This window comes from Caenorhabditis remanei, chromosome X, assembly GCF_010183535.1.
Source record: "Caenorhabditis remanei strain PX506 chromosome X, whole genome shotgun sequence".
NCBI lineage: Eukaryota > Metazoa > Nematoda > Chromadorea > Rhabditida > Rhabditidae > Caenorhabditis > Caenorhabditis remanei.
Window position 1 is genome coordinate 7,464,531 of NC_071333.1, and position 26,184 is coordinate 7,490,714.

The 26,184-nt window shown below is 38.2% G+C and overlaps 6 protein-coding genes across 6 annotated transcripts; 2 read left to right on the forward strand and 4 right to left on the reverse strand.

The window, feature by feature from the left end:
• Positions 1-350: 350 nt before the first annotated feature.
• On the forward strand, positions 351-1,813 carry GCK72_023424 (uncharacterized protein; the record flags this gene model as incomplete). Its single annotated transcript, XM_053735392.1, has 5 exons — positions 351-413; positions 463-548; positions 598-727; positions 776-1,028; positions 1,623-1,813. The coding sequence occupies 5 exons, from the start codon at positions 351-353 to the stop codon at positions 1,811-1,813; spliced, it is 723 nt and encodes a 240-aa protein (XP_053578958.1).
• A 483-nt stretch (positions 1,814-2,296) lies between these two features.
• Positions 2,297-5,776, forward strand: GCK72_023425 (uncharacterized protein; the record flags this gene model as incomplete). The annotated part of the gene is made up of 5 exons (XM_053735393.1): positions 2,297-2,359; positions 5,109-5,243; positions 5,296-5,428; positions 5,485-5,633; positions 5,684-5,776. The coding sequence occupies 5 exons, from the start codon at positions 2,297-2,299 to the stop codon at positions 5,774-5,776; spliced, it is 573 nt and encodes a 190-aa protein (XP_053578959.1).
• GCK72_023426 (uncharacterized protein) lies at positions 2,318-2,988 on the reverse strand (the record flags this gene model as incomplete). The annotated part of the gene is made up of 4 exons (XM_003102588.2): positions 2,318-2,410; positions 2,461-2,609; positions 2,666-2,798; positions 2,851-2,988. The coding sequence occupies 4 exons, from the start codon at positions 2,986-2,988 to the stop codon at positions 2,318-2,320; spliced, it is 513 nt and encodes a 170-aa protein (XP_003102636.2).
• Positions 5,777-6,504: 728 nt separating the features above from the next.
• Positions 6,505-8,813, reverse strand: GCK72_023427 (uncharacterized protein; the record flags this gene model as incomplete). Its single annotated transcript, XM_053735394.1, has 10 exons — positions 6,505-6,645; positions 6,693-6,931; positions 7,015-7,147; positions 7,198-7,341; positions 7,554-7,654; positions 7,723-7,808; positions 7,858-8,038; positions 8,105-8,252; positions 8,506-8,669; positions 8,741-8,813. 10 exons carry the CDS (start codon positions 8,811-8,813, stop codon positions 6,505-6,507), a joined length of 1,410 nt encoding a protein of 469 aa, XP_053578960.1.
• Positions 8,814-9,767: 954 nt separating this feature from the next.
• GCK72_023428 (uncharacterized protein) lies at positions 9,768-14,628 on the reverse strand (the record flags this gene model as incomplete). The annotated part of the gene is made up of 16 exons (XM_003102604.2): positions 9,768-9,950; positions 10,001-10,204; positions 10,254-10,487; positions 10,537-10,825; positions 10,872-10,981; positions 11,025-11,213; positions 11,262-12,071; positions 12,122-12,232; positions 12,281-12,502; positions 12,566-13,027; positions 13,077-13,256; positions 13,333-13,710; positions 13,835-13,927; positions 14,008-14,352; positions 14,402-14,476; positions 14,530-14,628. The coding sequence occupies 16 exons, from the start codon at positions 14,626-14,628 to the stop codon at positions 9,768-9,770; spliced, it is 3,984 nt and encodes a 1,327-aa protein (XP_003102652.2).
• A 5,612-nt stretch (positions 14,629-20,240) lies between these two features.
• Positions 20,241-22,059, reverse strand: GCK72_023429 (uncharacterized protein; the record flags this gene model as incomplete). Its single annotated transcript, XM_053735395.1, has 8 exons — positions 20,241-20,384; positions 20,431-20,542; positions 20,734-20,831; positions 20,891-21,038; positions 21,086-21,206; positions 21,249-21,601; positions 21,715-21,806; positions 22,015-22,059. The coding sequence occupies 8 exons, from the start codon at positions 22,057-22,059 to the stop codon at positions 20,241-20,243; spliced, it is 1,113 nt and encodes a 370-aa protein (XP_053578961.1).
• Between the last annotated feature and the right edge of the window lie 4,125 nt (positions 22,060-26,184).

Sequence of the window (26,184 nt, forward strand, 5' to 3'; positions counted from 1 at the left end):
GTAAGGAACTTAGTTAAGTTAAAATATTACAAAACTGGTACAGCTTAATTAATTTTGTCAAATTCAGATTATCCAGGGATAATTTTTCTCCAATCTTATCTATTGTTTTATCCCAATTCTGTCTCTAGCCTAACCTTTTTTCCATTTTCTCACGTAGTCCTTTTCATTGTTGCATTCTTTGTTTGGAGACGGTTGCCATCGAGATTTATCGATCTCGACAAAGGTCCTCACGCGCACTTCCATTGAGACAGTCGTGACTCTTTTTTTCTAAGATCATTCATTTTTTCGTTATGTGTATGTCTTGTTTCTCGGTTACCTGAATTTTTATATATTCTTGTTCTTCAGACCAAATGGACGCCCTCGAAAACAGTTTAATATCAAAAATGAGTCAAATGACGACCGATGACAGAGAGGTATGAACTACTTTTTCATTACAAACTGATCAAATCATACAATTTTCAGAATTTGATACGAAAATTCGCGGATATCATTTCTCCACAAATTATTCCACACGACTTAGCTTCATTCTACTTGGATCTAGCCAACTGGTGAGTGTTTTGATCTTCAATGAAACACATTTTCATGTAAATGGTTTAGGAATCTATCAACAGCACTGTCAGTTTTCTACGATCAGAATGGAGATTTGGTACATATGGAAGAAGCATTCCGGCAGTCATGTCTATCATCAACAATCAAGGAATGCACAAACGGGGAAGCTATTTCTGGGGTAATCAAAACTATACATATTTCACTCAACAATGTAATTTATTTTCAGTCGTTCACGTATCGTCCAAATGCGACATTCTTCTGTGGATGGAGAGTTGTCAACGATGGGAGATTCAGATGGCCTGAAGGGACTCGACTCGCTTTCGTTGATGGAGATCCGATCGACTATGAAGTATGGAAAGACACAGTTCTCGACCCGGATCAGTCAGAGAACATCGATATTCGTATCACATGTCCAATCGAGATGGGGGATTTCAAAGCACGGTTCCAATTTGTGACACCACAGAATATCTTCTTTGGAGGTAAGCGTTTTTGTTCATAACAATGCACACAGTTGTATTAAAAGCTTCGGCAAAAGATTAAGCCAAAGTTTTGGTTGTCCAGCTAAATCGCCAAATAAGCATGATTGAAGCAAGAAAGTGACATTATGAGTAAGAAACGTCGCCTACGATTTCGAGTAAGTGGATCAAAATTAAACAAAAACATCATACTTGCAACGAGCCCGGCCATGAAGAGAATTTTTGCGACCTTGCCGGCCCGGCTAAACAAATCAAACTAAAATTTGTACAAAAATTTGATTTTTTCCGAAAACATCGCATTTTTGACAATAGTTCAGATATCAATCAAAAGCTAGTTATGAATCAAAAAACTTAGTTTTTTAATTTAATATTAAGCTTTCGAGCCCTGTCCGACCGGGCCGTAAATTTGCACGTATGCAAAAAGTGTTCACTGTGGAGCGTTCCTATGTTTTCTAAAACCATCTCACTTGTGGCAGACAATAATTTAACATATTTCCTTTGTAATCAAATTTGCCATAGATATCAATTCAACGAAAAGTTGTTTTTGAACGTTCCACAATTAAACTATTCCTATCTAAAAGTATGTATTTCTTACAGAGTCAATTTGGGTCATCATCCGAGTTCGTCCTCTCACCGAAGCCGAGGCAGCAATGGAAGTATCAGCACAACCAATGGATCCATATCCATATCCACAACAACTCGCTGTGTTACCGTATAACGAGGGACCAAGTGGAACCCACCCATCGCCAGTTCAGGATCCAACTCATGACGAGGCCATGATGGAATAAATCTTGCTGCCCAACAATCAAACTCATTCCTAATGACGTGGTCATTTTGTATTTTTTTTTGCTTCCCCCACTTCTGTAAAGTACGTGTTGTATAATTCGTTCCTTGTAAATATTATGGAAAGTTGTAGAGCTTACCTGATGAAGTTCGCTGTGCGAATTGTCAAAACCAAAATGAGGAATTAGCTTTTAATTTTTACTTGTAAATCTTTTTTGTGTTTGTGGTTCAGTATCTTGTATTTGTTCCTGAGCTTCCCCGTTTTTCCTCTTTGTCATTGTGATAGAAATTCCAGTCTTATCTAACTTCTCCTTCTAAGTCACAAATCATTCCTCCTTCCTTTAACTTTCGCTGGATGGCATAAAACACGCTTGTCTGGGTTTATTAACTATATTTATCAGCACCATTTATTGCACTAATCCATTGCAAAGATTATAATTGAATGAATAAATGAGAAAGTATCAAATTGATTCAAAAGAAATTTGTAGATGTTGTGCAATGTGGGATGTTTAGGCGCTGGCGAGCTCGTCTTGGGCTCCGGTGGTGATGAGGTGAGCGAAGGCCTTGTAGTCGACCTCTCCTCCCTCGATTGGTGGTTTTCCCTGGAAATATTATGATAAGAAATTGTGAACTACTCTGATGTTGGGGTTACCTTGTACATAGCCTTGATCTCGTCCTCGTCCAATGGCTCTCCTCTCTTGTTTTGAAGGATCTTGATGAGCTCGTCCTCCTTGATCTTTCCGCAATCCTTCTTGTCGAACATAGCGAAGGCTCCAACGATGGTGGCTTCTGGGTCAGTTCCTGAAAAGATTAAATTAATTAGAATGATATGATTCCCTATTCAATACGGTACATACCGGTCAATCGCTCTCCGAAGAGGGTGAGGAAGACGGTGAAGTTGATTGGTCCGGAAGCCTCCTTGATCATGGCTTCGATCTGGCTGTCTGGGGCGATTTGTCCCATGGAAGCGTAGAGATCCTTGAGGTCAGACTGAAAACAAAAATTATGTTAGGATCTCGTACACGATTAGTGAAAAACGTACCTTGTCGATGACTCCGTCTTTGTTCTGGTCCATGATACCGAAAGCCTCCTTGAACTCCTGGATGGTCTTCTGGTCGAACTGAGCGGCCTCAGATCCGGAGCGCTTCTTGGATGACTTCTTCTTGGCGGCCTTGGACATGTTGGACAAAGGTTCTCTACCTAAAATCGTGAGAATTGGTAATGTGGGATATATGAAAAGTAAAGAGGAAAAAGTGAACGTTTTGGAAGGCACACATGGAAAGAATGAAAAGAAACGAAAGAGAAGAGGAGTTTTCCAACTCCCGATTCTGTCGAGAGCACTGAGATAATAATGGTTGGCTGGTAGGCGTATAGATAGGATGGAGAAGGAGGAGTTGCTGAAGGAGGAGGGAGGTGATACGAAAAGAAGGAGGTGCTCTCGGCGGGAGCTTTGTAAGTAAGTAGGCAATCGGCGGAGGGTGGCAGATTCCCGGGATGCCGTTTGAAATATAGTGTAACACAACGGTCCGCAACCAACCCTTGGCATAGAGATAACGTTCTGTGAGCAGAGTCGCGACGAGCCGAGCAATGCCGTGATCCCGGGAGAGTGTCTCGTGTCTCTCTGGGATCTAAAGCACTCTGATCACTCCTCCCAGCGGCGGCAAAGATATACGCAATATCTATCTGTTTGAGAAACGCAAATATCTAGAGAGTAGTGAGAAGGAAGAAAATTTTAGAAAAGCCAACTGTTTGGCTTCAAATATTTTTGAAGTGCATCTCAGGAGCAGGTAAAGTTAAAGTGAAAACGTTTTTTCTGCTTGCGTTTTTTGCGCAGAAACGCGAGGGTGGATAACATGAAAGGGGTGATTTGGAAGATGAATGATCAGGATTTGCACAGGGTGGCCGATTAATACTAAAATAGACTAAAATAAAAAGTGAACATTGGACCAAGTTAACTGTTAATATTAAGTCATATTGAAGTCTTTCATTGTCAAAAATTAAAGAAACATCATTCGCAGCATATGAGAGAAATGAATATAATGTGTCTTAACCCTCCGAAAACTACGGTGTAATTATAACCGAAATCTGTCAAAAAAAATTTGATAGAAAACAGACTTGCTTTGAAAATCTTCATCGTTTGAAAAGTCGGAAGAAATCAGCTCTCTCAGAAAAACACCAGCTGTCCCTTTCAAAATTGTTTTCAAATAAAAAAATGTTTGTTGATTCTGTTTTTTCAAAACTACAAAGTAGTACCCAAGATTTTCAGAGAAGAAAATATTGAAATAATCGTTGAAATTTATGACAGGTTGATCTTCTCAATTAGAATATGAAAAAGTAGATTATGGAATGAAAAAAAAACTGTGCAAAAGTATCCATAGAAAATTTTCAGATGTAAAAATCTCAACAGCAACCAAAAAGAAAAAGAAGCAATTGGGTTCTCTCAATAAAGTATTATCATGTTATAATTGCCACGGGGTTGCTTCTCTGTAAACGAAATGAAGTGAAATGTTATATATGAAGAAGTATTTTATACTTCTATGAATTGAGACACGTTCAATGGAAATAAGTGTTTCGTTAAACTACTGCAACTCTATCCATTTTCAACAACAAAACTGATTCGCTGAATGTAAAACTGTATTTTAGCGTATCAACATGAATTTAACTTTTTTTTCTATTTTCGAAAAGATAAATGTTTTGAAGCAAAGATAATGCAGTTTTTCACATTACGATATGCATATTCTCCACTCGCCCCATTCCTTCAGTGATCACCTTGCCATCCATTCCGTCCCCTTTTCATCTCCCCATTCTTTTTCTCATCGTCCCTTTTCATTTTCTCATTTGTGTGATCGGAGAACTTTCAATGGCGGGTAAGTCGATGAGAGGAGTGCGAGAGCAAGGCGAGAGTTTTGCCCATCTTCTTGGAAACCTCCATCGGATGCCTGATGTTAGCACCACGGGGGCGGTGCGCCTCTTGTGTAAAGTTGTTGAGATTTGCTCAAACAGCTCCCCTCTCCGAAGCTCGGCCGCGACAGTGTAAAAGGCAGACAAAAGCGACGGATATTCTTCAGTCAGTCTCATTCACTACTCAACACAGTCCACAAAATGGTGAGTTTCATGAGTTCTACTAGAAAACTTTAGATTATTAAGCATGATGACTAATACTATTAGGGTTCGAACTTTGAATCATAGTAAGCTCATATTGAATCTAAGAACTCAACCTATTTTTGGTATCGAGTTGTGAAATTGTTTAGAATTGTGATGAGTTAATAACATTCAGTATTCACTTCTTCTCTATTTCAGTCCAAGGCCGCCAAGAAGAAGTCATCCAAGAAGCGCTCCGGATCTGAGGCCGCTCAGTTCGACCAGAAGACCATCCAGGAGTTCAAGGAGGCTTTCGGTATCATGGACCAGAACAAAGACGGAGTCATCGACAAGGTACGTTTTTTACTAATTGTGCACGAGATCCTAACATAATTTCTATTTTCAGTCTGACCTCAAGGATCTCTATGCTTCCATGGGACAAATCGCCCCAGACAGCCAGATCGAAGCCATGATCAAGGAGGCTTCCGGACCAATCAACTTCACCGTCTTCCTCACCCTCTTCGGAGAGCGATTGACCGGTATGTACCGTATTGAATAGGGAATCATATCATTCTAACTAATTTAATCTTTTCAGGAACTGACCCAGAGGCCACCATCGTTGGAGCCTTCGCTATGTTCGACAAGAAGGATTGCGGAAAGATCAAGGAGGACGAGCTCATCAAGATCCTTCAAAACAAGAGAGGAGAGCCATTGGACGAGGACGAGATCAAGGCTATGTACAAGGTAATTTACATATCTGAATTGTTCACAATTTCTTATCATAATATTTCCAGGGAAAGCCACCAATCGAGGGAGGAGAGGTCGACTACAAGGCCTTCGCTCACCTTATCACCACCGGAGCCCAAGACGAGCTCGCCAGCGCCTGAACATCTCAACCCCACAAGCAACTGCAACCACTTTGGGAGTGGCGTCAACGTTATTCAAGAATTCAATACGGTGTATCGCTTGAAGATCTTTCTAGTTGTTCATCTGATGTACCCTCTTGTATTCCTGAGTCATTGTTGTCATCCCGTGTGGCGCAGCGTTCAGACGGCGCTCTAACCCATTCCGCGCGCTCTTTCTTATTTTCGCCGCTCTTTACCCTTAGTCTAATAGCCGAGATCATAATATTCAACTGGAAATGTGTGGTTGCCGGTTGGTTTGACACTTTCTTTCACCAGTTGAAAGAAAAACGTCAATTCGAAGCCATCTGGCAACCCCCAATTTCCTAACCACGCCGTCTGACTGCGCGTTCACACTTCTATCACTCCAAATGGTTACTTTAATTTCTCGCCCATTTTTCTGTCATCTTTTCTTACTGTTCCCAGAATATTTTCCTTTTGCTTTTTTCAAGCAGTTACTTGTGGTCCATCTACATTCTCCCATTTGGGATTAGTCAAAAGTTCTACAATGTACTTTCAATTATGTAAATGAAATAAATAATCTCGCTTTCTGCAAATAACGTCCAAAGTTTTATTTTCTTTCAGATGGGAAATTCAAAAACAAAACTTGGATTTAGAAATCTCTGGCCTCAACTCAATTATGTTTCTATAAAAGGGAAATGTGACGAAGATAGAAGAAATGCGAATGTTCAGTTGTTAGATATGTGATCCATCTATTCAAGCTGTCCGACAAAAGAAGTGTGGTCCGATGCCCATGGTTGTAGTGAAGCGTCAGCAAACTTCCAGAAGAGTGCTCCACCAGCCAGGTAGATAGATATTATTATGTACATGATTACGTTCCATTCCGAGATAATCTCAAATAATAACAATTTGAGAGGGAATTTTCATTTTTGAAACTCACTCCATTCTCTACAATTGCTCCGACAAGAAGTGGTCCGAAAATTCCGGGAATAGTGGCAAATGTGTTCGAGACGGCCATCAGATGTCCAGCATATTGTGGTGCCAAGTCCAAGTGATTGACCGAAAATCCGCACCAGCAAATTCCACCAAGTCCTATTGAGATCGAGAAGAAGAGTACGAGGAGAAATGAGTTTGACGTTGTCATGACGAGGAATAAGAATACTGATTGCCCCACAAATCCTGAATTAGAAACATGAATTCAAACTCGTTTTTGTCATTTTTTTGTTTTTTCTGTATGAGATGTTTTTGTAACTTCAAAGTACCTAAAGCACATGCCACTTTTCTCACAAAGAGTGTGTCGTAATGCTTATTCTTTCTCAAGTAGTCGCATAGTTGTCCTCCAGTGATTATTTGAAATCCCATCAAGAAATACGGAAGGCTGCTTGCAAAACCGGCCTAAAAATATTAATAGAATTTGAATCAACTAAAATCTGAAAATGTTCTACTTTTTCGACATTGTATCCAGCAATGTCCTTTAGCATTTTTGGCAAATTGGTTAGCATAATGTAGAATCCAAAGTTTTGGGCACTGTGTGCCATGATGATTGCCCAGACCGGCTTGGAGCGGAGAATCTGTCCCCATGGGACCATCTGAAAATATTCTTCAAATAATGTTGTTAAGAGTTACAGTAGTCTTGTTCAGCGTCTCTATCTATCATCTTTAACTGAATTTTGTTCCGTTTTTTCTTCCTAATCTCTATTTCTTCTTCTCATTGTGTTTTTCTTCCTCAAGAGAGAAAAGTGCTGCTGCTTGTGTGTGTTTATGTGTAATAAAAAAGTTCTCTCGGCACACGCCAACTCACATAATGGCTCTGGCTGAAGGCATCACGCTGTAGTAAAGCAAGCTCAGATGTTGTGATTTTTGGATCATCCTCTGGTCGATCATGCACTGTTTTGAACCAGACTGTGCACCAAATCACACCAAGAGCACCTTCAAAAAAAGAATGTCATCAACAAGTTTAATTTGCATACCGAAGAACCAGAAAATCATAGGCCATCCAAAGTTTTCTCCCAAGTATGCTGACAATGGCATAGCAATGACTGTTCCAAAGTAAGATCTGAAAAAAACACATCTTGTCACTTTTACCATGTTTTCTTTGTCCCAACCCAGAAAATGCAAATGTAGCCAATTTTGTTTGTTCTAACGGGGGAGCCCATCGGCTCCAGATGACATGCATCGCTGGATAAGTGACTCCTTCCAGTAATCCTTCCATGAAACGAGCGAAAACGAGCATTCCATATCCCATTCGAGCAAACGGCGGAGTGAGAAGAGTGAAGACAGCGGTTCCTATAAATAAATGAGATCGGATATTGCATGAATGGGTTAAAAATGAGTGAAAAGAAGACAACTTACCAAATGTGCCAGCAAAGAAAACGGTTTTTGCTCCATGAGTATAAGCGAGATATCCTCCGGGTAATTGAGATACAATGTATCCATAGAAAAATGAGCTGAGAACCACTCCTTGAGTCATTGGGGTCCAATTCTCAAAGTCACCATGAACCTGAAACATGTTGATCGGTTTTAATATCAACTTTCAAAAAAATTGACAGATAACTGAATATCTTTATAATTTTGTTTGAAATCAACATTTTGTAAAAGCTATGTCAGCCTTATTGTTCACCAAAAGTTACTCGCTTAAATTTTAGTTTCCCAATATTTTGTAATTTTTCTAGCAAAAAAGGAAAACCACTGCAAAAAACTACATTTACCTAATTAAAATGTGGTTATTGAACTTTCCCATAAAACAAACTCACATGCAAAATGGTTCCGTTGACTTTTTTCTCCCCTCCTGATGTCATTTCAACTATGGCAATGCTCAAATTTGCCCTCATCGCATAAATGTTCGCAAATCCGAGCAAAGCCAAAACAGCCACCACATGACGTCGCTTCCAACGTTTTGCGTCTAACGCCTCGTCATCTGAAACATTAAAAGTTGGAAAGTTTACGACAAAAAATGAAAAAAAGTGTTAAACCGTCGGGATTATTTACCTGCCAAGATTTTTACATTTTTCTCATCGTTGTCATTTGATTCATTATCATTCTGGCTTAATATCCTATACATACAGAGTAGTTTTCATATATAGGTTATCTCGATTGTTTCATTGAAGAAAACGACAGTTTGACGGACAGGTAGGTTAGAAAAGGAGAAACGTTAAGAAGCGCAGGTGGTGAAAGAAAAGAGAAAGACACACATTGCCTTTTGTGTGCGGGGATGTGGATTGTTCCTCCGCGAATTGTATCGATCCGGTCAGTACGACCGTTCAGTGATCAACTACTCCGTTAATGTGAAAACAATTGTTTTTGATTATCTTGTTATTAACCACAACACGTCATAGAAGATACTTACCATCAATAGTCTCCGATGTACCATAAGCAAGAGTCCTAGCCGGCGGCGTTTCAGCCTCCATCGTCTTCTAAACTTCTTCCAAATAAAGCTGTTGCTCGAATGAAGAGCACGCCTTCTTCTACTCCGTCGGCCTCTTTTCTCGTCTCCTGCTGCGCTGTCGCCTTATATCGATTTTAGCCAAAGCGGCTGTTATGCCCTCCGCGCTCTTCGCTGACTGCAATTCCATAGACTTACTGAAAAAACACGAGAGCACGTCCAAATTTCGTTGTGCTGTAGTCATGAGACCCCTTTTCTTTTTCACTCTCATTAGTCATTCTGTTAGTATGGCGTTGAATATAAATTTTTCTTTTCTTCTCGCGTCAACATAAATACATACGCATTTATTCGTAAAAAGGAAAAGTAATTCACTATGGTGACATGAATGGATTCTCACGGAGAACTAGGGGAAACATCAGATATTCTGAACATCGTAGGGATCTAATATGAAAATCTGTATTTACAAGTATTATTATGATGAATCGGGAAACAAAGTTTGTTAAAGTGCACCAGGCAATATAAAATTAGAGAAGCCGGGGTTAAACGAATATAGGTAATAATTAGGTTAATACTGGAAAAATGTTGGGAAAAAATGATTAAATAGCATACAAGAAGATAAGAAATCCGTGAAATTTAATTGCTGCCAGCTTCTTCTGCATCTATCGGGGTATCCGAGTCATAATAGTTATCTGCTTTTCGGTTTCTCTCGTCAATCAAAGTATGAGCTGTTGCGTATGCCATAGCACCAAGCAGGACCTGAGGACAGGACACGAAATGAATATTCTTGCAACTGTATCGATCACAGAGATGAGTGACCTGGAAAAAGAAGAAAATAATATGATGCCATGGGATTTGAAAAATCTCACTTTTTCTTGAAGGCTTTTATCCGTTGTAACCCAGATTGTGTAAACTTTTGATCCGGCGAGCTTCAGACACTCTTCCAACATTGGAATGTCCGACTCGTTATCTCCACAGACTAGACAATTTCCTTTGGACATATTAGGCTTCAGTTTCTCTCTCACAAGACGGATACCATGTCCCTTGTTGAAGATTCTTCCCTTCAGTTTTGCCTGGAAAAAGAAACATCAAAGCTTTGCTCTCCAAATGAAACAACTCTACCTTCACATAAATCTTGAAGTCGAGATCTGATTCTCTCATCGTCAAAGTGGTTCCGTTTGGATCGAAGTCATTAACAATTCTCACCAACTCCTCATAAAGTCTGGTCACTTTGCGAGTTGGAATTGTACCATTCACGTCTTGTTTTGCAATGGTAATGTGTCCACAATGTTTCTGGATACCACTTCCAATCCATTTGAAAGTCTTGAATTCTGGTTTTTCAAGAAGCTCTTCAATCTGAATAAGAAAAAACATTAGAAACTGACTATTTTGAGGTTATACTCACCAATTCAAAAACTTTGTTCATTAGAGTCAAGTCCACTGCAGAGAACGATCTATCCTTGAACTGTTGGGCTGGGTTCAAATACCATTCTCTTCCAGCAGATGCTCCGTATGCGTAATATCCTTCTGGAATAGTCGCAACCTCGAGAATACCGGTGTGAAGAAGTGGAGCAGTTGTGACGATTGCACAGAACGTAGCACAACGACGAGCAAATTGGGCTTGAATGACTGCAGAATAAGCTGGCTGAACGCTGGTTGGGTAAGAACATGCGTAGCTTTTCAATGTTCCATCACTGAAAACAAAATCATAAAAACTCATCAAGATAAGGAAATTGTCACCGATCAGTGAAGAAAGTGTTGTAATGGATTCCTTGTTGCAACATCTCAGCCGCTTGTTTTACTTCGTTTTTAAAAAGAACTGGTCCGCCCTCATAGAATGATCCAATAGTCTGAAAAATCATTTATAGATTACTTCTCTTGAAATAGTCTCACCTTGATGAATTCCTCTGCATTCTCATACTCATCAGATTGAATGAAAGCTAGGAATGCCAAATCTTTCTCCATCTCACTGAGTTCATCACGAATATCATATGTGATTTTGAATCCTTTCTCTTCTCCTGACTCTTCATCAGCTTCCAATGTCAGTTTGGTTCCTTCGGCGCATGAAGTTTCCAAGGAGTTCTGAAAAAGTGTTGATTGTTCTTGCATTCTTCTCCTATTTCAATTTACCTTGGCATTTTCCAAAGAAATTGCAAAATGTGGTCTGATTGGCAACCCTTTGAGAACACATTCAACAATTTGACGACGGGTTTGAGCTGTACGACTCATCAGAGCGTAGAACTGACCAAGCTGTTTCACTTCACACTGACTGATGACTTCATGTGTCCATTTGGGGTCTAAGAATTGATCACTCCACTCGTCGATATCATGAACACACAAGAATTGATTGATCTTCTCTCCATGTTTCACTCTGGTATCCTTGCTTTCCGTTGCTGCAGCAAAGAAGTTGTTAGCAAATGCCTCAGTATCCGCAATATTTTCAACACGATGATAACATTTTCCCTCTTGCTCCGAATAAAATTGAGCGTTGCTCAACTGAACTTCAGTACCAGCTCCAGTGGAAAGAACAAGTGAAGCAGTTGGGTTGCAGACAAGCATTTCCTTAGCCACCAAGTTCATACCATCTTTTGATGGAGTTACGACTCCAATGTCCATAGCAAGGTAATGCGCGATGAGACGTGATCTTGGAAGTCCATCAGTTTCAAAAATGACTGGTTTCCAGTCAGGATACTTTTCACTCTTAAACTTTTCATTGATCAAATCAGCCAGTGCCATCACATCATCTTGATACTGACGGTAGGAGTCCACAGATCTTCTGTTAGTCACAGCTACTTGAAGAAGTACATCTTTTCCAATTCGGTCGGGGTACTTCTCAAAGTATCTTTGCCACGCACGAAGTTTTTCAGAGATTCCTTTTGTGTAATCAAATCTCTCAACCGAGAAGAACAACTGACCACCTTCAGCACATTTTCCCAATATCTAAAAATAGAAACTGACAGTGAAAAATGATAAGAATTATTTTCGTTTACCTGCTTTCTGATTTCTTCTGCCTCAATCATAGTTTGCGGGTTTTTGGCAATGTTGACAAAGTCAGCAATCTTAATGGAGACTGGGAAGACTCCAAGAGAGCAGGTCCATCCCTGAAAATATACACGTGTCTTATATTTTTACTGTATTGTTTAACTCACCTCGTGTTCAATAGTATAACGATCAAGACGACTGTCATACTCAACTTTGGTTCGTTTGATATGATCTCTAACTAATTTCACAAATGTCTCTCTGTCACGGCTGGTTTGGAATCCGACTTTTGTGAATCTCAAGAGGGCTCGAATAATTGGGTCAGCCACAGTCTTGTATTTGGTCATGAAGTTTGCTGGTGGTTGAAATGGAATGTGCAAGAAAAACCCGATCTGAAAAAAATTTATTTTTTATTGGAATTCGGAAATAGGTTTCCGTGCTAGTTCTCGACAAACCTCAAGACTAGATTCCAAAGATCTCATGATATGTCCACAGAGCATCAAATGGTAGTCGTGAATCCAAATAAAGTCCTGAGCACGACTGTTTCTAGCAGCGTTGATTGAGAACAGATAATTGACTCTGACGTAAGCGCACCATTGATTGCGAAGCGTCTCTGGATCATCGTAACACGTTGAAATATATTGTGGCAAGTTGTGAAGTGCTGGCCACAGAAGCCCGTTGCTGATTCCACCGTAATAAGTGTCATAATCATCCTGATTAACTACAACTGGATTGAGTTGATAACTGTGCTTATTGTATGTGTTGAGAACTGAGAGGAGTGACATGTCACTTTCAACAGCTTGTTGCTTTGGTGTTAACTCCTTCTTTTCATTGCGTTCCAAGACGCAGAAAACTTCACCGGCACATGCTTGCTTGATCAATGGGAGCCCGAGAGAATTGGTGGTTGTTGAGTGCTCCTGAAAATGTATTTTTCTGTTTTCTCTGGGTTCAAATTTTTGAATTTACTTTGAGTTCTTCTTGCATGTTGACTCCGAGATTCGATAGCCAAATGTTCTTTTTATCAGCTGACATCACTGGATCAACACAAGCAACCAGTCCACCCGAACCTTGTTTGATCTCCCATGACCCGCTTGTTTTCCGACTGATCGAAACTGGCGGTGCATTTGAAACGTTGATAACTCGTTGCTAAAAAACAAAGTAAATTATCAAGAGAGGTGAATGTTTGTCAAGGTTCGTAAGACAAAAAAGTATCAATGTGTACCTTGTCGTGCGACATGTCGACCAGCGGCTGTTGGTTACCAACGTGCGTTTGCTCCTCATCAATAAAAACTTCATTGACAATGGACGACATTGATGGAAGATTCTCCATAGATCCAACTTTAGAGGACATTCTGGAGCTTGCACGAGAACGGGCAATCTTCATTTGCAGATGACGATATCTCTCTCCAAACTGCTTGGCTCTGCTTCCCAGCATGCTCTGTCGGAATCCAGGAATTGCTGCATAAAGCTCTCTGAGACGATTCTTGCTGTAGTTGACATCATACAAAACCAAAGAAAACAATAGAGCCTCTCTATACGGTGTTGCAAACGTTAAATCCGAATCGAAGACTTTTGGAACCACGTTCTTCCAGAAGGTGACCTGCAAAAAACATTTTCCAATGGTCAAAGTTCTATTTTCTTTTAGTTTGCAATTTTGTATGTTGTGTCCTCTGGACAGCAGCTGACTCAGCATCAAAATTGTTATCGGGGTCTGAATCTCTTACCGTGTTGAATCCCAAAGTTTCGACGAGAGCAGAGAATATTTCGTCACGAGCCGCTGGCTGATTGAGACACAATTCCAAAATAATCATCAAACCCTGTAAAGTTTTTTTAGATTCTTATTGCAGATTACGAAATTCTTGGTTAGGTGACAGATCTTATCTCAAATTAAACCAACCTTCAATGCAATTTCCGAGTTTTTTTGGCGTTTCTTCCAAATAGTATAGCAAGTTCTGATTGTGTACTTGAAGACAGCCATGTACTCATTATCGTCTGAGGATTCAGATGCAGATGACGCTGTTTCAGTTTTCTCAAAGTATTTTGGAGCTACAAGTTGGCCAGTGGTACAATCCATTTTTCTTGTCTCCACTTTTCGCTCATTGGCTGGTATACCATCATCTTCATTGGCCATTTCATCATGATCTTCACTTTCAGTCAACTCGTCACTCTCATCAATATCTCCGTCCTTATCTTTGCCAGCAATGAACGGACACTCCAATCTTTCGAGTACTTTATGACATCTCTGGAAACTGGGAAATGCGTTAAATACTCAATTTAATTAAGGCGGTTACCTTGACTGCATCCTCAATTGGATCATTGTCATGTTTTGGTCTATCAAATGGATCCATTTTTGGAGATATTTGATTCTGAAGAGAAAAGTTATTTTATAGTGCCTGTGGAATATTGGGTGTCAAATTACCTGTGGCTCTCCTTCAATAGAAAAAATGACATCTGGTGGTGTTGCTACCTTGTCGATTCCATTTGCATATGAATGGACTGCTGTCGCCGCCTCACTCATCGATTTCTACAATAACTGCTCATATGCATGTGCATAAACAGAAAATAAAAAAAAAAAGAAAGAAATAAGTAACAAGAGAAAAAGAGAAAAGAAAGAATCATGGAGCACCCAACGATATCAACAAGGCAGAAAAGGGGGAGGGAGGGCATTGGGGATTGTGTAATAGAAAGAGACTTGTTCTTTGCCATCAGCTCTTTAAAAGTGAAAAAGAAAAAATGTGTCTTTTGAAAAAGAAAATTAAAAATTATTTAGCAGTCACCGAAATGAAACCCCACAAGAAATACCGTGTCTCTCCACACAATATAACAAACAAGGCACTAAATTTGCGATAAACATCTCTCTAAATTGACGATAAGACGCAAATTATCAAAAAGACAAAAAAATAATGAAAAGAGGCGAACCGGTTCAAAGAGAGAACTTTCGAGAACCGCTGGTGTCTTAATAGTTGAGTCGGGGTGAGGCGAAGGCAAATGTGCTCCATTGAACAGACTTCCGAGCACCAACGAGCAGAAGGGGGACTCGGCCAACACAAACAACATTGGATAACAGCTATTCAGCTTTTAGGCATTATTTGGATATTCTGAGTGTGTTACACTAGGGGTTTCAAACAAAAAAATATGTTGTATTAATTTCTACTTTCAAATAATTTTTATTGTTGAAAAATTAAAAGGGCAACGAGAAAGTCCAATTTTTTGTAAAGTCACAAAGCTAAAAAATATAGGGCAGTCGAATGAAGCATTCAAAAATTGTGTCAGAAACCAGCCGGTGTACTTTTTGTTTGTTATTCATTTTTCAAAACCCTACTGGCTGCAAAAATGTGAAATCCCCGTGTTAAACAAAATTTTGTTTTATTAAACACTTACCGTTTTTGAGTTATAATTTTGCTGTAGCATGAAAATCATGTGATAATGAGAGAATTGACCAACACCTACTTTTTCGACGAACTGAGATGATATGGGAAGAAGGTAAGACCTGTTTTGGTCATAAATATCGTTGATAATAGTCGACTTTCAACTGTTAGATTTTGTTTGAGAGTAACAACACAATGATAATAAGGGAGAGTGATTTTTCTTTCATAGGCCCTTTTTTCTTTTCAAATATCCAATGGGGGGTGGAGAACTTTTGGATTATTCCGCCATCCGTGACGTGACTTAAGTGAATATAATTCAGGTAGCACATGAAACAAAACTGTTCAAGAGTGTTTTTAGACGGTTTAGAAAATCAGGTAAGCAAAAACAAATTAAACTAGTTGAAAATAGCATTAGAGAAAATCGAACGGCAGAACAATTTAGAAATAAATACACCTCCATCAGTATTTCTTAGTGTTTTTACGAAAAAAAATCTCAATCTAAGTGTTCAAAGAACAAATGCACAAAACAAAGAAGATGATTGGTGCCTGCGTTTTTTTCACGTGAAACTTTTGTCGCCACAGACGTTGCTAGCTTGTTCCAAAGTTATTGAGCAGCAACATATGTTGGAATGAGCTACACATTTTTTCAGTTCTACTTGTTCAAAAAGAAAATAATACCTAAAATGCTATAAGAACGAAATTGGAATAGAAGTGAGTGTGAATGGGAAAGCTTTGGGAGAAAAGTTAGCGCAAAGTGACCTTCACCGGTTCAAAGTGACGTATTCCTGTTATTTCCGTTCAGAATGTTTCGCGCTGATTGATTTCTGAAGTTTGATCACGAATTAATGATAAGAATATCTTGAACCGGGTTAGGACGCAGAATTATTGATAATATGTTTTCAGTTTTTTGAACTCAGGTAGGTAGTTTGCAATTATAAATTTGAGGACTCTGACAGCAATGGAATAATAACCAAATATGATGAGAATATCAAACATCAGAAACTGCTATCAACCAAGTATCATACACGTTTTTTCTTTATTATAAACAGTTACAAATACAGATGTTCAATGATTATGTAGTAGAATGACGGTGTGGAACGGTTGTAAAAAGGAACTCTCAGTCACGAGGATATCCCGTGTGCAGCTTGTTTGTATGATGAAATGTTTGGAAACGCTCACAAGTGATGAAAGTATAAACATGGATAGCCGAACGGTTAGTCAACAAACAAGCCATTCTCTGATTCAATCTTTGTTTATCATTTCTTGCGCTTCATTTCTCAAAAATAGATTTTTTGAATAAGTTTTTTTTTCAATATAACTATGACAAGAAGCCGGTTTTAAAATCATTTTCTAATTTCTCAAAAATACTACTGCTTTCTTTTTAAATTTGAAGTCAATACACTCCTAATTATCAAATCACATTTTTGAGTGTTCATCTATAAGCTTCTTCTCCAAATTTGTTCATTATTCGTATAGTCACAATATTCTCGTTGTATCTGAAATGAAAAGCATAAGTTTTTATTCACTTCTGCTTGCTAATTTTTGTCTAAGACAATTCCATCTTACTATCAGATTACTATTGTTTCACAATGAACTATACAAATTTGCAGATTTTCTACTCTGATAACATGCGACTGATAAGTTTCTTGCGTCATTTTGTTCTTAACTCGACTATAAAACACTTCATATTCAACTTTTTTCTTAAAAACCTGATTTTACAACCTATTTTACCGACCATACACACATTTTCAGTCAATGTTTTCGACGCAACTTTCAATTCTTCACTTCTCTAATTTGATACAAAAAACTTTTCAGTGTTTTCCAATTAGTTAGCGCATTATAGAAAATTATACTTCTTTGTTGAAGCAAGCTGACTGTCTAACCGCCCATACTTGCTTTGAAACAGTCATCTTATTTTTTGATCGGATTGCGTTTTAGTTCCGTTTCATAAACTATTTCTTCACATCTATTGGAGGACAAAGAAATCCGTACAATGCGGAAAGTGCAAAAAATTAGTTATATCCTGGAGACCAACGACATGTGTTGAGTGCCCCGGTTAGCACAAGAAAAAAAGCCCGTTGAAGATGAATAACATTCCTTCTTGAGTTAGAATAATTAATTTCGTCATGCTTATTCGGTTTTCCCAGAAAATAAAATTATGAAACATTGTACTTTCAGTTCTTGTTTGCACTTCTCGTTAAGTTTCCGACTCGAACCGATGTTAGGACATGCTTCCAACATTTGTGTTTTTCACGTTTCTTATTTTTTCTCTTGTCTGATTACTCATTGTTCCTGTATCTCTCTTCAGGTTCTCATAATATGTTTTGAAAGTGTTCCATTCGTTCATAACATAATCCTCGTCTCTCTGTCTCTGTCTCTTTCTTCTTCTCTTCCTCTACCCACTAATAACGCAGATGCGAAATTCGAGGAACGAGAGCGGAGATACTCCAGAGAAATCGAGGAAAGCTCCTGGTATTTCTCGGGAGTACCTCACGCCCACTCACTCTTTCACTCATTCACTCTTACGCACGAAGACCCTCCGCTTCTACTCTTCTCCCTCACTTTCCGTGAGCGAGGCAAACGACCAATGTTGTTATGGTGGTCTCGGGGAATGCAGCCTCTTGCAGTCCGCAGTACTAACAACTCATCTTTCGCTTCTACGCGTCGTTCACTCGTCTTCCCTCTCTTTCAACCGGGAGAGAGGGCAGCTGGCTGCCCGGTAATGAAATAGTATAGCGAGTGGAGAGAAGCCGAGACGGCAGAGAAATGCAAGCACGTTCAATCGGTTCGACGGACGTCTCTCTAACCCACACTTTCTCTCTTTACCCTCTTCTCAACGTCTCGCTTATGACCATGTTTCTTCAATACCCCTTTCCTGGCCGTTTTCGTTTCTGTCCGCAACTCGCGCTCTCTTTCACTTCTTTTCCGCCGTTCGGTACTCTTTTTTCTTGCTTTCTTGACTCTAGGCCGCAAAAGAAGAGCGGAGAAAAAACTCTCAACTTTTTTTGTACTCTCTGTGTTGTTACTCTCGCTTTTGTTCCACTTTTCTATTTGAACACTTTCTCTCGTTCTTCTTCGACTTTTTTTTGATTACTAAACCACCTAAACCGTTTTGTTTTTGTTGTAGGGTATATTGGCCGAATAATCCGAGAAAAAACAATGGTGAGGTCAGCAAGGTTGACCAGTCATCTGTCATTCATCATCTGACGATTTTTCTTCATCAACATCTCCATGTTACGGATTACAAATTGGTACGTTTCGAGTTCAAAATTGTTTTTCAAAGATTCATTTTATGATTTCCAGATGCTGGTTTATATTGTTGTCATTCGACTCGTTTCAACATGTGGCTTTCAACATGAACCAATCTGTCATTTCAAGTGAAATCTCGTTCCGCTCCAGATGTCTACATCTCCAGTGGTTTGTCAATTCACGGATTTAACGTCTACATTTTTTGCTTCGCTTTTTCTTCATCCCTACTCCAACTCTCTATATAATTTGTTAGTCAAAACCGACATTAGACTTTATAGACATTTTCTTAATCATGTGTCTCGATTCATTACGGAATTCCCCTTTCGGATCCGGATATAGTCCGAACTATAGTTATGGGTCTATGTTACGGAAGACACCTACGGTTGAAACCATCTCTTCTCAACTTCCGCGGACTTTCTATTCTGTCTAAATGTAATCTCGCTCTTTAATTTGCTTTCTAATTTACTTGTGGTGTTTTATTGTATTCTTATGATCATCGAGTGAGAGTTTGTTGGAAAATTATATTCTCAACCGATAATCATCCGCCACTTTGACATTCTTCACTAGACAATTTCTGTGGTATTGAAGTATTCGTGTTAAGAAATAACACACAAAACTACTCTAGACACTTCAGAAATTGCCTATCTTGCACGTCTTTCCCAAGTTGGTCTCGAAGCGACATTTACTCATCATCTCTATTTCCAAATAGTTCTGAAGAGTTGATGTACAGCGAGAGTTCCTTGGGTGAGTAATAGCTTCCCGGGTATGGAACACAAAGAAGATGTCCGTTCAATAAATCTATATTATTCGAAATTCTGACTCATTTGTTTTTGACTTGAAAACACCTTTTGTGTATTTCGAAAGAATACGAAGGTGGTGGTGGAGATGACTCAACGTGTACAAAAATAGGAATACACGCAGCCTCAACTGTTTTTACATGACAAGGCTGAGAAAAAACATATAAGAAAATAAGACTCAGAAGAACAACAGTCATTTCAGGCAAAATAGAACTGGTGGTGTCTTTCAGGTTTTTTGAGAAAGTTAATGAAAAACTTAGTGTTCTATCGCAAGAATGTCACAACATCTGAAGGTAAAAACAGAATTTGAATGCTACTCCCAAAATAAAACGACAGTAACAGACGACCCACCTGTTGTGATACCAAGAAAAAGAAAAAAACATTTTTAATCTGATTTCTCTAATTAAAAAAAATCACAAACCTCACAAAAGTTTATTGATAAAAAGTATGTAACAAAGAATGCGTGGAATGTTTTAGGGAAAAGCAAAACAAGGTTTGGGAAGTTACAACCAGTGATATTCAAGTGTGTTTATATACAAGACATGAAACAATGCAATACTTTTATATGCGTTGTGTTGAGAGTTACTACGTTTGATGATTTTGAATGTTTCGCATTTGAAAAATAATTTTCTAAGACAGAAACTATCGTTTACAATTCGGGATATGCCGGGACATGGGATCTGAATAGTCTAAAATAACAAGAGAAGCACATTGGGTTAGCAGCTGTAATGAGAATCTGAAGCAGTTGAACATAGTGGATTAGTGGTAACAGTCAGCATCTTGCTAGTATCTAACGGCTCGGTAGAATTCTTCGGCATAGCTTGTTTATCAGGTTTGGCAGTCCGTAGCAGTTTTTGTATCTGTAAAGGCATAGTTTTGTTTCAGTAATTTTGCGGAAATTCTCACATTTTTCTGGAAAGAGTCAGATAGGAACACGTAAAGAAACGGGTTAGCTGCAGAATTGATATACTGTAGAGCAAAAGCAAAATGAGAGAAACAGACGAGTAAGTACTTGCTGCTGAAATAGATTGAATTCTGTTTTGGGACTTTTTTGATGTTCGTTAGTGCATTTCCTCACGAGACATTCAAAACGTTTCTAATGAGCAAGTGGTTGGCGTTGAAATTTGAACTCCGGAACTTCATTAGATGTCACGAGAAGTTTTTTGCTAACTTCCGGAAAACAGTTGACCCCCCAACTTTTGGACTCACCCTTGGAAGAGATTCGCTTCAATTGACCATTGCACAATCCAGAACGGAAGCCAGCAAAGTGTGTAGGAAATGACAATAGCCAGACCCATTATTGTGACCTGAACAAAATAAAACAATACATGAATGTCTTTTTCAGTTATTCATCGTTTAGGGTTACCTTGGTTGTTCTCTTCTTTGTGCCCGTTCGTTTTGTATGCATTTGTCGCTTTCTCTGACACATTTTCAGTATTATTTTAAAGTAAAAGTACCAGACAGCAACCAGTGGGATGAGATAGGAAAGGGCAAATGTGTAACTAGTGAAGAATCTACAAGGATGATATTAATAGTCTGAGTCAAATCAGTCTGGAGTCACCTTCTCGACGCTAACATGTTCTGTTCAATTTCATTCATCACCGTCATATTCATTTCGTCTTCGGATTCAAGTGCAGTAACATTGCCTACAAATAACATGCAGCTTCCTCTTGTTTTGCCACCTGAAACCAAACAGTTTACATTTTTAAGACCAATGACTGCACCTGCAGAAGACTTGATCAATTTCACAAAAAGAAATAGCGGAGTCATTTCTAGAATAACCATGATCCAAGCTGTCACAGACAGAGCAAACGCTGCTTGTGTGGTACGGAAAGATGTTGATTGAATCGGACGGCACACTGCTAGATAACGATCAAATGAGAGTATTGCAATAAAAACCGCTGACGCAAATTGAGAAACTGCATTTCCAGAGATGTACAGTTTGCACATGATTGGTCCCATAATCCATCCTTCTTGTGCTGTTTGAGCAAAAAATGAAACTGGAATCCCGCATAGGAAAAGAAGATCCGCAACAGCCAGATTGAAAATGTATATGTTAGAAATAGTTCGCATGTCCCTGAAAATCAAACATCAAAACGGAAGTTACTGGGAAGAGTTCCATCAGAGGAACATCCGATTGGATAAGTTGCTCATTTCCTGTTCGTATGTTTCGTTTTTCTCTAGACTTACCGGAAGTACACAATTGCGGCGAGCACAAAAAGGTTGGCCGGAATACCGATAAGTGCCGTTAGACTCCATGTTAAATGGGCAGCTGTTTTGATCTGAAAAAATTATAGCATGAGATACGTTAAACAACAATTGAAACCATAAAAATTAAAAAGATAGTCCTGGGTTAGTTGAAAAAAGTTTTCTCTTCAAAAATTCAGAACGCCGCTATTGAATCAAAATGATTTTTACAATATTTTTGAGTGTATCGTATTTGTTTTGAATTTCACACGGAGATCTTTTTAGTTTCAAATGTAGACCTACCGGATCAATGACCTCCGTAAAGTTTTGTTCTTGGGTCTGGTTCATGTTTTACATCAAAAGACACATATTTTCCTGAAAGCACTTATTTTCTTAGCTTATTCAATAATACGGAAAAAATACGAATGTTTGTAGCAAAGAAAATATGGGACGAATCAGTGGGAAGCAACACGGATAAATGAGAAGAAAGGGAGATGAAGATGTAGGCGTGTTCTTTTTAGAAAGCACAAGCTTTTCTAATTAACCGTTCCAATTATCTGGCATTCATGATGACACAGACATAAGAAAAGATGATGGACAAAAAGTGCAATAATTCTCGAAGGGCGGCAGTTGAAACATTGAAAAAGTTTAAGGAGCAAATGTCGAAGAATGAAAAAGAAGAACTTTTTTTTGAAACTTAAAGACAAGAGGGACACAGGAAAAATGTTAGAAAAAAGACTGGCTAAATAAAAAAACGAAATAAACAGAAGAAAGAACTTTTCTGTTGCTTCTCGTTTCTTTTTTCTTGAAACGTCGTTGAAAAAGGATACGTCGACGTTTTGAGAGATGAGAAAGTACTGAAACATGGGGAAATATTGTCTCTCGCATTCAAAATGTTAAAAGAAAATGATGTTTGGATGGAGGGGTGAACAATTTCGGAAAGAGACGAATAAAAGAGAGAAATACGATATGGAAAAGAGGAACACAACATGAGCAATAGGCAGTCTTTTATGTTTTGACGACTACACCTGGTCGGGTCAAAAAGAGAATCATGTTTTCAGTCTGTTCTTTTTCTGGTATAATGTTCCACTGTTCCACTGATCATGAGCACCAACAATTTGAAAGCCACTGAAAACGCTCAACAAACACACTTGACAATGAAATATCATCACATGCCTTGACTGGGTCCAGTCAGATTACCAATTTCCGGTGGCCGCAAGAAAAAAGGCGTTTGACTCAAAAGTGCCCAAAGGTCCTCCAGAGACATAGACCAAACATTCTTTTGACCAGATTAAAATTTTCATTGGCAAGTTTTGGAGTGGGAGAGATTTACATATCTAACTATTCTCCCAGTTGACTCTGATCTGTTTTATAAAACTTCCGGGTTGCAATGATTACAGAAAAATAGTGAAACTGTCTGGAAAACAATCTTGATCACATCTATCCATTGCATATGACGCCGAATCAGAGACTGGGCAATGAGTCTAATTTGTCTTCAGGCCAATTTTCAAGAAATAGATCCAGAAGAAAGGGCCAATTTGGAAATGTCATAAAAATTTTGAGGAGTTTTTGTTTTTATGACACGCATTTATTTCCCGCCCAGTTCCTAAACGCAAGACAAGAAAAGGCAATGAATATAAAGAGGAACGGAATAATAAAGCGAATTGGTCCATCTTTTCATTTTCAAATCTTGCTAACCCTACCTACATTTTGACGAGTCGTGGACATTTTGGAAGAATTCAAAACAGTCAGAACGTCCAAAACGCATTGTGATGCAAATCCAGTCAAATACAATTGCCAATCAAAGCAAGCCAAAAAGATCATTCATGTTCCGAGAAAAAGAAAAACAATATTTTGAACACTTTTATATCAAGTATGAATACATTCAAAGCACTAAGATTCCCAGTGTTCTTGGGAGGATCTCACTTTATAAGTTGTTATTTTAAGTCGGAGAGAAATGATCTCTCAGTTTTCACCACAACATTCTCAATATCAGACGCGAGTTATAACACACAGCGTTCAAGTTGGTCTATTTATTTTTGTCAGCCTTATTATATAGTCTTATAGATTTTAAACATTTGCAATAAGTCAAAAGTTCGTTTAAAAATGCCTTAATGTACATAAATATAACCTCGTAACAGAGCAAAGCAAGGCTTGGCTGCAAATCCAAAAAAAGCGTGGATTCAAAGAAAAGGAAGAAAAGAAAAAGAGTAAGGATCAAGCGGAAACATATGTTTCATATAGTTTACATGTAATAATCTAAATTGTGTATAACAAACAACATGGGGGCAGAAGTACGTGCTGAGCATCCATGAATAATGAACTCTTTGTGCTTATAGAAAGAGAGTTGGACGAATAATAACAACAAGGCAGAGAGCAAAAGAAACAAATTTAACGGAGTGGTAAAGAAGGAGGGTTACTATAAAAACTGATTGACTACATGTAATAAGAAACATTTGAATATATAGTTTTCCAGAAGGTTAGAAACAATTTACGTTACCATGATTTGATTGGATTGAAAAAAAGTTGCCGCCTTGATTAAATTTCCGCGCGTGTTTTTTTTATTTACGGCTACTATACAACTGAAGGTAAAAAAATAATATTGGTTTGATCTGAAGAGTTCAAAATACTTTGAAGACTACAAAAAAGATCTCCACCAACACATTGTTCCTTTTAATTTTTTTGGAGATTAAGTAGACTTATGACAGAAACAAAATGCACATTGAAAGAAGCCAAAGTGATTTCTGTTCTGAATTTGATGTTGAACTTTTTTCTATTAAAATTCCTGATCCTGACATTAAGAGGAAAAGTCTCACGTGAAGTCTAAACGAGCAAGATAAACGTAGGAAATGCACTTGTGACATGCTATTCAACGGAAAGAAAAAGAACACTAAAATTATTTTGTGGTAAGCCAGTCGTCTCCCAAAAAAAGAACGGACTGACTGGCACGTCTCGCTTCAGATGTTAAATCGAATGTAGGACTACAAGTCGGATGTCTGCTGGGCGGCGTCAGGGACAACGGGCACTTCATTTTTGATTTAGAGTTTTTGTAAGTGTATGCTCAAGTATGAAACACAAAATGTATTCTTATACGACAGTAGGAAACGTCAAGTGTATCTCAAAATAAAAAGTGTTTCGTGAAGTTAAAAAGAATAAAAGTCCAATCAGAATTTTTTAAATCATCAAATATTACAGCGGTTTTGTGTACAAGAAATTCCGAAACGCCGATCCAGCGGAAATATAGAAAAATTTCACAAATTGTCTATTTTTGTTTTTAACTAATAAAAACAGAAACTCTTCCACCTAAGTCATAAATTTCTTCTTGGAATGGGAAAATTGGCATTGAATGTTTTAAGACCGCACAAATGTTCAGAGCAGAAAAAACATAAACAATCCTATTTTATATTCAATAGTCCAAATTTAAATAATGAGTGAGATGTTTTTGAAAAGTTGATGTGTTCAATATCCAAAAAAAAATGAACAAAGACCTATCTCACATATTTTCTCTGAAAAATGAGTCACTAATCAAATCAAAACAAGGGACTTTGTAGTTAAAAATGGATTGGTCCAGACAGAAAACAATGTTGCTCAAAGAAAAGAAGGAATCTGGAACACGCGTAATCATGTTTTATCCCAATTTCCAATCTGGAACAAATACATGAAAATGTCTCACATGTGGTTTCTATTAGTTTTATATATATATCTTTGGAGAATAACGGAGCAAAACTACAATATACAAAAAAAAAGAACATATCTCAATTGTCTTTATTCTATCATAACTGAAATATGACCGGTCTCAGTCTACCCACTTTCTTGTGAGATGAAAAAACGTCAGCACACGGAACTCACATTAAACTCATCAATGTGATCGAGTAGAATAAAATAAAAACACTTTTCGAAGTGGCAGGTTCGTCTTTTTTCTTGCCTACACGTTCTCCTATCTCATTCATTTTTTCTTCCTTGCTGAGCTCTTTCAAATTTCCGTTTTGGCGCTGTTTCGAAATTGAAATGTGTGAAAAGCGATGACCCAGAAGGTTTCAAACAGAAAAATAATGATGGAGCTAAACAAAAAATCGACTTTTTTTGTGATTTGTTTGATGTTATAAAACATGTGAAGGTCACGCAAAACGGAAAAGAAACCATTCACTTCCGGTAAGGTTTTTCTCAATTCAAGTAGTTTGACCAGAGCAAAGGTCAACAATGTGTCGGTTGAAAGCACAAGTTGGTCATATTAACCTCTTTGCGCCTTCATTTTCATTTTCATCTCCTATTTTCAACGACTGCAATTTATTTCAAAATGAAATGATTCTTTGCAAGCCGTGGAAAAAAACAAGATTAACAAGAATGATGAAAATAGTCCAGGAGAATTAAAATAGTGTTCGAAACGCACAAAAACAATAATTATATTGAAAAGAGCGTCAAATACTATTATAAAAGTATCAAGATTCGGTGAAACACATTTTTCATTAAATA